The sequence below is a fragment of the Purpureocillium lilacinum genome (genome assembly GCF_023168085.1).
Source record: "Purpureocillium lilacinum CBS 284.36 DNA, scaffold_2, whole genome shotgun sequence".
Lineage (NCBI taxonomy): Eukaryota > Fungi > Ascomycota > Sordariomycetes > Hypocreales > Ophiocordycipitaceae > Purpureocillium > Purpureocillium lilacinum.
The window spans coordinates 6,924,319-6,934,688 of NW_027072112.1; the positions used below are offsets into that span (position 1 = coordinate 6,924,319).

At 54.4% G+C, this 10,370-nt stretch overlaps 2 protein-coding genes across 2 annotated transcripts; both read left to right on the forward strand.

Moving 5' to 3' along the window:
* Positions 1–9,077: 9,077 nt before the first annotated feature.
* Positions 9,078–9,255, forward strand: PLICBS_003871 (uncharacterized protein; the record flags this gene model as incomplete). Its single annotated transcript, XM_065600322.1, has 1 exon — positions 9,078–9,255. A coding segment is annotated over one exon (178 nt), but the record flags the coding sequence as incomplete, so codon positions are not given.
* A 237-nt stretch (positions 9,256–9,492) lies between these two features.
* PLICBS_003872 (uncharacterized protein) lies at positions 9,493–9,873 on the forward strand (the record flags this gene model as incomplete). Its single annotated transcript, XM_065600323.1, has 1 exon — positions 9,493–9,873. A coding segment is annotated over one exon (381 nt), but the record flags the coding sequence as incomplete, so codon positions are not given.
* Between the last annotated feature and the right edge of the window lie 497 nt (positions 9,874–10,370).

Genomic DNA, 10,370 nt, shown 5'->3' on the forward strand with positions numbered 1-10,370 from the left:
GTGCACCAATCACAGGGAAGCACCGCTGGACGCTCGACGGGCACGGCAGCCCGGCAACTTCCGTAGCCTTCTCACCTGATGGCAAGACAGTTGCCTCTGCATCGGAAAACAGCAACATCCTGCTCTGGGACGTCACCACGGGAGCGCACCGTCAGACGCTTAATGGGCACACCGATTCGGTTTGGGCTGTGGCCTACACGCCTGATGGTAAAACCCTCGCCTCCGCTTCGAACGACAATACTATTCGGCTCTGGGATGCTGAAACAGGTACATATTACCGATCTATTGATGGACACGGTAACCCTGTCTGGGCCGTGACTTTGTCCCCCAACGGCAACATGCTCGCTGCAGCTTCGTATGGCGGCACAGTCCATCTTTGGGGTACCGCTGCAGAGTCCAGTTGCCAGATACTTAATGGACATGAAGACTCTGTAACAACAGTCGCGTTTTCGTCCAATAGCCGATTGCTCGCATCTGGTTCGGGCGACAGCACCGTCCGAGTCTGGGATGCAAAAACGGGAGAGCACTGCCAAACCCTCACTGGACACACTGATGCAGTCTGGGCTGTCGCTTTCTCACCGGACTCGAAAACACTTGCATCTGCTTCAGATGACGGTTTCGTCCGCCTTTGGGATGCTTCCACGGGGACACATCGCCAGATTCTCGAAGGACATGGTGGCCCGGTTACATCACTTGCCTTCTCTCCTGACGGCAAAGCTTTCGCCTGTGCATTAGATGACAAATCCGTCCATCTCTGGAATGTCGCGACAAGAATGCACTGCCAGACGCTTACTGGACATGCCGACCCAGTCAGGGCAGTGACCTTCTCACCCAACGGCAAGACGCTTGCCTCTGCTTCAGGTGATCAAACCGTCCGGTTATGGGATGTTGTCGTCGAGTACGATGAACCGCCTGAGGGGCATAGTGGTTCAATAACAGCCCTTACCTTCTCTCCCGATGGCAAGACGCTTGCCTCTGCTGCCCATGACAGCACCGTCCGGCTCTGGGACGCCACGGACGGCAAACAACGGTGGACACTGCACGGCCATGAGAACTCGGTCTGGGCTGTATCCTTCTCAGCCGACGGCAAAGTACTTGCTTCTGCTTCATACGACAGGACTGTCTGTCTCTGGGACGTCGCCCAAGGAACGCGCATTCAGACGCTCGATCGGTACGGTGATGCAGATATCGTGTGTACGCCGGAAGGAAAGGTTCTTTGCTCCGGAAGAGTGTGGCCACCAAGATTTGACCAGTACGGCTGTCCGGCTCCTTGTCCGCACGGTAGGTGTTTCAAGACCGACAAAGGATATTTCCAACTGAGGTCCACTCCAGCCTCAGCTGTTTTGTACCCCAATGGCACTCGTCCAGATTGTGCAGCGTTTGTCGACAATGACTGGGTCGTTTTGATGGATATAAAGCGCATTTGGCTTCCTAACGAATATAGGGCGGTTGCGGTGGCTCTGTATAGCAATATGCTAGTCTTAGGACATGGCTCTGGCGAAGTAACATTTCTCCTGGTCAAGATGAACTGATCCCTTCATCAAAAAAGTTGAGTTGTACCTTCCAGCATCTCGTTCTGTCACAAACGGGCTCTGTGAGATGTGACATGGGTGCTGGTTCGTCCAAGCCTTTCATGTGGACGGTGTCGTCCGGTCGCAACCTTGCCGCTCGCTGCTGTGTTCGCGCAAATGGTATGTCGCGATCTTCCGGGAATATCCGTTGGAGGAGCCGACGATTACCGTTCCACCTTGATTCAGTAGGCAGGGCAGGGATTGCGCTGGTCTGGCACTCGTGAAGCAAGGTGCGAATGGGAACATCATACTTCCTGCGCATCTCGGCGGTGACATTGCTCTCGCTCCACGTTACGGAGTCCCTCATTGTAAGCCGCGTTGAGGCGCCCGGACCGGCAGCCAGTTGCTCCGGGTTTGGCAGGTTCACCTCCGTGTAGTGGTCGTGTGCAGTTTTGTATTTGCGCTGTATTCTCCCCTTGAGCAGGAATGTTAAACCGCACGAATCACATTTATTGTGCTTTGATTCGCGGTGCTTAGGCATCCTGTGGCGTTCGAGAGTCGACCCGCATCCGAGCTCGCAATCTATTAGATCACGACACCGACCTTTGGATACTTGCTGTTTCTTTGGTTGTGGACGGATCTCGACGCCGGAGTGACCAGTTTTTTTTCGTGCTTCGACCAGTTCTTACCGGCAAAGTAAGCTAGTAAGCTCCACAGCAATGGACATGCTTGATTTGCCGATGATGCCAGTAGCTGCGTGCGGGAAACGACGGACCGCAGATGCATTGGATGGGCGGCATTGGAGCGTACTTCGGTTCTTGAGACTATGGGACCGAAAGGACCCTGGCACAAGCTGATTGTGTTGAAAATGTATCGCTGGAGGGAACGCGTCGCTGGGAAAATTGTGTCGCTGGAGGAAAAAGGTGTCGCTGGAGGAAAATTGTGTCGCTGGAGGAAAATTGTGTCGCTGGAGGAAAAAGGTGTCGCTGGAGGAAAATTGTGTCGCTGGAGGAAAATTGTGTCGCTGGAGGAAATGTGTCGCTGGAGGAAATGTGTCGCTGGAGGAAAAAGGTGTCGCTGGAGGCCATATGTCATCCAGTGGGGCGGAAGGTCAGAGCGTAACGGCCCGCTTTGGCATGATGGCACGCCTGTAGAACTGCTTCTTCGTCCGCGCCAATCTGCAGTGTGACAAGTAGCGGCTACCTCTCTAGCGGTGCTGACGCTGATCGATCGTAGGGCGAAAAGCCAGTGACACCAAGGCAATGCCGCCAGTTCTAGATCGGAGAGTACGCTGGGACAGAAGCTTTGGGGGTTGGATTTTCGTTTTACAGCATTCCGCTGCCTGGGAGTGGATGGCAGGCCTGGTCGTTATCTTCCCTTGCTGCAGCACCGCCTCCCAACGCAGCTCAAGCAGCTGCAGCACGCCGACAAAGTAGTTGCACTGGTCCTCGCGCACGAAGAGTCGGCGCCCTCGTGTGCGGCTCCACCACCAGCTACGTCTGCTCGCCCGGGCACGGACTTAATCCCGACGTACTCCATGGCCGCTTCCAGTCGTCGCACCACCGAAACTGCTCGTTGGCGATGCGCGCCAGCACCTCGGGCGAGTATGCCAGCAACTCGGCCTCAAGCTCGTGCAGCAGCGCCTTAGGCTTGGGGAGCGACCCAGACGCCGTCCATGTGTGCGAGCGGCGAGACTCGACGATGTACCATAGTCAGACCGTTGAAGCAGATGAAGTGAAAGTGAAATGAGGGGTGTTGATTGCCAACAGCGTCGAGTGAGGCGGTCCCTCTTTGTTGTTCGGTCCTCCGGCTACCTTCTAGCGTCGCCCGCTCGTTAGGACTTCCAGGTGGTAGCAGGAGGCGCCCATTTGTGCTGTGGCCAGCTCGCAAGAGACAATAGCTTTGCCCAGACAACAGCAGTACTTACGCAGCGGGCGTCTCTCTATCTTCATTGCAGAACTGGACGTCCACGCATGGTGGTATGAGCCACATCGCAAAAGCTGGATGCGAATGTACCTCACCGGCTCATGGCAAGGCGTCAACGACCTGGCGGTGAGTACGAAAGCATTCTGCCGCCACAAAGGGAGGCCACAGACAAGCTGTGCAAATTTCCTTTCATGAAAGAGTCAACGCCAGCGCCAAAGTTCGGCATTACTAGAATCCAGACTACAGTACAGTAGGGTCCGTATTGAGCGTCCCGTTTTCCACTCAGTGTAAGTTTACAACGGCGTCCCATTTTGGCTTAAAGTGGGGTAATGTCACTTTTCGACCGAGGCTATCTTGTACTCTGCCCAATTGCCCCCAGAATCAGACCAGCTAGAATGCGTCATGTCAGGCGGAGGGAAGTCAATGAAAAGACGGAATTGAGGAAAAAAAACCATGCATACATACTTCACACCTCTACGGGATGGCATGGCCTCAAATGAGCGAACTGTCGATCGAAACTCGACGACCTCGGTGGTTAGAGATACACGGAACTTTGGCGTAAGCCAGGCTGGGCCCACTTTTCAGCCAAAATGGGACGCCGTTACAAACTTACACTGAGTGGAAAACGGGACGCTCAATACGGACCCTACTGTACTGTACAGTACAACATCAGTCTTAGCAGAGCAGGCTCTGCCGTGGAAGGCTGTGAGCAATTGGCCATATCCTGTGCGCCCTTGCGCACCGAAAGTGCGGAGACAGATGGGACAGATGGGCTCCATAACCCCGGCCAAGGAGAAGCATGAATTGGCCCATCTGGTACAGTTGTCCGGCAGAGACTTTTCATTCCGCACCGGCGTTGCTATGGAGCCGGGGCGAGTTGTGGCATTGTGGAAACACGCGCCCAGTTCTGTATGGACATGGAGTAAGTGGGCAGTTGGCCCAGACCCGGACGTCGCTTTCTGGGCGTCGTTGAGCGGTGTCTCCCGCTACCTTGTCTTCCGGTTTCTGACAAGCAGACCACACGGTTGAAGATTGCTCGAGTGTGGTCAATCTGGCTCGCGCAATCAGAAAGAGAAATTTGGATATGGGGCTGCATCCAGATGAGGGGGCTGCCTGGCACTCCGTGCCTTGCGTAGAGAACGTCGTCCAACTCGTGTCATGCTGCTCGCTGATTTGGATTCGTGTGGTGTGCCAGGGCCATGAGCTGTGCGACGCTGCGGGTACGCCGTCCAGTTTTCGACATCAGATTACTCTTTCAAGAGCGTGCGACTGTCCTGTTCTTCACGTGGCAGTTTCCCACCGATCGTTGGCTTCTTGTCGCGCCGTTTGCCTGCATCTCGCTCGTCCGCTCCTTGACGTGGTCGATTAGTGACGTGAAACATGTAACTGGATGCGGCGGCCGGGACCCGCTTCGTCCGATGCCTGACGTGCAGACCACCGAGGGCAGGGACGTGCGCCGGCCAATTCTCTCTGCATCGTGTTGGCAGCTACGGTACATGTCGGTTTCTCGACATTGGCGCGTAGCGGCAACCAGAACTTGTCGTGCAGATCATTGCGAAGAATGGGAAACCACTTCGTCCAGTTTTTGCGTCGGGTGTGGCAGCTACAGTGCATGTCAGCTTCGCAACGTGGTTGCGTGGCGACGGCCAGTTTCGCCATGCAGATCATTGTGGAGTGGCGGGGACCGCATCGGCCGCCCGGGCCATCAGCATTCAGACTCGGACGAAGGTCGCCATGTAGGCGCGAAGACGGACAAGGGTGCTGCTTCGTCCAATGCCTTCATGTGGACAGCGTCGTCCGGTTCCAGACATGCCGCTCGCTGAGGTGGAGCCTGTGCCGAGACGCAGTCGCAGGGATTGTGGCGTGTAACTGTCGACTATGGCAATGGCGGGCATTGTCCAGAGCTTGACAAGCAGATCACCGTACTGTAGCACACGCGGTCTTGGAACATCTTCGCCCGCACGCTACGTCGCAGCTAAAGTCGGCTTCCTGACGTTGCCTGGTGGCATCTCCTGCTGCCGCGTTCGAGCTGCCGCGTCCGTCGCTTCCTGCCGTCCAGTCTCTGCTTTTCGTCGGCTGCTACAGGTCATGTCACCTTCTCGACGTCGTTGCGTGGAGATGTGTCCATTTCTATGCAAGACGTTATGGGACCACAGGACATGGTTCAAAATGGGCAGATCTAGTGCGGTAAGCTGCTGCCGCGTCCGATGGTGACCACGCTATTCCGAGGACACGCATGTGGACGCAAGTCCAGAGTAGGGCCAGCAACGTCACAATGGCGAGCATTTAGCCATTACTGTACGTTTGCATTACGGACTTACGGTAGCCACGCCATGTTCTGGGCCTGTCCGTTTATCCAATTACGGTTATTGCCACGGCCGGTATGGCCCAGGTACAGTAAAGACGAGGATACGGCGTTCTTTTGATGTGTCCAGAAGCTGGTCTAAGACGAGGTGGTGATGGAGGTAGTCGTTTGTGGACATAGCCTCGCCCATGACGCCTTTGCGGCTCTTAAGATCGTAAGAAACCCGAGGCTAGAATGGCTCACAGCAACAAGTCCCCATAGCGGCGAATGGATGCGATGGCCCCTCGAATCACGCCTGTTGCGGCACTTGTCCAGCTGGAGAGAATGCAACCGGGAATGAGACTGAAAGGCAAAGGCAGAAACCAGCCTTCTATTTAGTGGGCAAAGGGTTACAGTTCCCCAGTGGCCATCTTGTTGACTACCTACTGCCGGGTCGGGGGTGCGGGAATAGCACCCCTTGAAAGGCCACAAGTTCTCTGCATACCTGCATCGTCCAGTTCCTGATGAGTTCTGATGACGTGCAGAAGGAGGCCACAACTGACCACCCGAAGCGGCGAGGAGGGGGTGGTCATAGCGGACCCATCTTGGCGGGAAGTGGACAATTGCCCCTAACTCCCCAGCCACCCCCACGACAGAACCGGTAATTGAATGTCACAAAACTGCGTCGGCCAGTTCCTGACGATCCTTATCGTTTACATAGCGATCATGCAAGGCCACTTGTGGCCGGGTTTAGGCGTGGCGTGGGCAACCGCCCCTGACACCCATAGCAAACCCACCCCCACCCCGCTTGGACCTGAATTTTTGGAAGTCCTGCGTGATAGCCCCTGCGCTGCTCGTCGTCTGGTTCCTGAAGATTTGCCAGCTTTGCGAGACGCTCATGCAAGGCCAATACCTGGAATCCGCAGCCATAAAGGGGAAACGGAGAATAGCGGCTCCATGGCGGCAACAAGCGGACAACCCGCCAGTGATGACCTGTTTCTAACCCAGGTGCTTCCACATCCGCTTCCGGAAGTCACGCTTGAAGGCCACAACTTCTATCGCAGCCCTTGCCCCTTGTTCGCATGACGCTGGTGCCCGAAGCACGCATGGAAGTCAAGTTTACTCCCCTGCAGGAGTCGGGCACACCATCATGTAAAGAGAGAGCTCTTGATGGGGCCGTTGGGAGATGCGGCACGGCCTTGAAAGCTGGTCAAAAGTTGGCCGACCTATGACCGGTTCTTCCTCAAAGCCACCCATCACGGTTTCGACGTTTGGCAACAAGATGCCATGTGCGCGGGTAGTTGCGGAACATGGTGATGCCAAGTGTAGACGCATACTTGGCTACTCCAACACCATTATGCTGTAGTACTGGAATATCGTCATACACCCGTGTCCTCCAGGATGTACCGAACCAGACACAATGGGCAGGCATAGTGGTGCCTCAGATACCACTGCGCAATACATGGGGCATGGAAAATGTGCCCACAGCGTAACAATCGGACGGCATCGTCATCCTTCATAGCGTCCAGGCAAATAACGCTGATACAGCAGCCGTACCACACCTATTAGTAAAGTGACTTCAACAGCCATGTCGTCAGTGGCCAAGTGACCTACCACTCATAGAAAGAATCTGGCCATGCAAGATGTTTCCCCGGTGCATTTTTTGTCTCCTCCTTAACTTCTTTGCACTGTCGTACCGGAACGACCACGTTGAGCTCGTCGAGTTGGCCTTCGTCAAGATCCGAGTCGCTATCCGTCCATATAGCTTCTGGGTCGTCTGCCTGGACATTTGGGTATATCCATCGGAAAAGCATGCTACTACCGTCTTGTTCCTTAGAACCTCGGCCGTACAGAATGGTGTCCCGCTGCTGGCTGAGGTATGCACGTACCTTATTGCGAAAATAGTGAGAGAGGGTACCAGAAGTATCAAAGTAAGAACCGCCGCGGATGGCGGCTCTCCAGTTGGAGGAGGCGGTGCTACCACCTGTTGATCCATCACTGAGGCTTAAAGCCCCCAAATCTACTGTCACAGCAGGAAGTATGGACAGCAGGAAAAGAAAAGGGGCCCTCTCAGTTGAGGCACGTACTACGTACATGAACATTTCCATAAACCTTGGATCAGCACCACTTCTGGGGAACGTCAGATTATAAGGTTGGCGCCAGTCCTGTCAGCAGGCGGAGAATGACTTCCAGTCGGAGCGCCGGATCTAGTTGACTGAGACAGTAAGTGGCGTTGAGGCTCCACTCGCGCCCGCGCTAATGTGACCAACGAAATTTCACGCCGCGAGTGCCAGGAACTTGCTAAATTCATGAATCCGCTGTATCACAATGTCGGTAATCGGACGCCGTAACAATCTTAAACCCGATAGCCTTGCAAACAGAGCCCCGTCCAGGCCAGCTATAATCAATCACAATAAGTTCTATAAAACTGGAGACCTGTTCGCCCTTTGTTACTTCGTTCCGGGTAGAAGCCCAAACAGCTGCCAACTACTGTCTCCTCCGACCAATCCTCGTCGTAAGAAAAATGACTGACTAGCATGTCAGGATGTTCTGGCGTGTTGAATCGCCCATATGACCAGTCTATCACTGTATCGACACGGTTGGATTGCTTGTGATGTTTGCCACTTCATGTTGCGACCTGGTAGCCCACCATGCATTGACACCCCCACCACCCAGGGTTGTTTGCTTGGCATGTCTGTGCATGTGTGCCCGTGGAGGCATTGGGTCGGGTTGCGGGTGTGGCTATTCAGCTGGGAGTCTAGACTTTACGAGTGGGCTGACCCGGTCTCACCACTTGGGCTCCCTACGAAGTGTGTCAAGGGCGTTTGCCACCTCTGCAATTAGGGGCACGTACCGTAGAGATATGACGATGATTTCCGTCCGAAAATGCGGGTACAGATCTAGTATTATTGATCGCTGAAATGTGTGGAGCACAATCATGCATCAATTTTCCCGATACCATTGCGAACATCAACCCCTAGGTACATTATACCAACACTCCTTCTCCACCTGGCGACCGCCCAATATCACCAGAGCTTGAACAGAAAGCACAAGCAGCTATAATGCATCATCCCGGCGCAAATATACGAATACCGGCAAGCGACGTCCCGCCCGTTGGTGGTGACATCGGGATTAGTTTAGCCAGCGCCCCCAGCAGTTGCACTGCCTCCACAAGGTCATTTTGTGGTATTGATTCCGACAACTCCCAGCAAAGCAGAGCTGTCAAGACCAATTGCGATACTGTGGGACTGAAAAGGCAGTTTTCCTCCTTTCTCGCCTTCCTTTTCCCCTGCGGAGGGAGCTGGTATGCCGCAAGCGGTTCATCTGGTTTGCGCGCAGCCGCCCAAGTTCTGACAATGGACTGGCATATCGAAACACCCGAGGTGATATTCTACGGAGATACAGACGAGAGCTCTGGGGCCTTGTTCAGTGGAAAATTTCTTCTCGATATCAAAGGTCAGTATGTCAATGTCGAGTACCTCAGAATCAGCCTCGTCATCCACACCGACTACAAGCACCCATACCGCGACCACTGTCACGATTGTCAAAATCAACACCGCCTGGTAAAATCCTGGGAGTTCGTCAAGCAGCATACGGCTCTCTGCAGGGGGCAGCATGTTTTCCCATTCTCCTGGCTGCTCGAAGGCAATCTCCCTGCATCCGTCGATACACCAGTTCACCGCGTCTCGTACGAGATCGTGGCCGATATATTTGCGGTACATCCTGTTACGGGTGTCTCTTCTCCGTGCAACACCAGCCGCAGTGTTGTAGCAAAGCGTTCCCTCTCCGAGCCCCTCTACCCTCACCACTCGGTCCGCGTCTTCCCACCGACGAATATCGTCGCCGACGTCTACTACAAGAAGACCGTATACCCAAATGAAAAGAACGAATTCATCTTGAAGTTGGAGGGGCTAAAAAGTCACAACGAGCAACTCAAAACAGTGGACCTGTGGAAGCTTAAGGGTGTCGCCTGGACTTTGGTAGAGACAACAAACACCACCTCTCCCGCTTGTCACAAACACGCTCGCATGGGACCCGGTGCAGCCAAAGACGTGCAAGGGGCACCAGTAAAGGGCATTGCTCGTACGACTGCACGTGTCATCGGCTCCGAGTTCCTGTATGACGGGTGGAAGTCGGACGTTTCCATCGATGGTCAGACGGCATACGTGTCTTTCGACTTTTCTGCCAATCACTCTGCTCGCAAGAAACCCAAAAATGGAATAGCCGAGCCCCAATATGCTTGCAGTTTTAGAGCGATTGACGGTACCGAAACAACTCATTTGTTGAAAGTTGAACTCATAGTTGCCAAGGAGTGCGCCCCAGAGAATGCGCAGCAGCTCATGGCTCGAACAGGTATCCGACGCACCCTTGGGATGCACTTTCCCGTTACAATAACTGAACCCACTGCTGGTGTCAGTTGGGACAATGAAGCACCGCCGATATATCGGGACGTGCCACCGAGTCCTCCGCAATACGCGTCAATCGTGGGCTTAACCCCAAGCTTATAGACGCATTTCTGGTGCCAATGTCGAAGAAATCCATCCTCAAGAAAATTCAGAGATACATTGCCGAGGAGGTTGCTGTTGAAGATAGCATATGCCGTACTGTGCGATAACACGATAACATGCATACATGGCATCAGTCCCCCA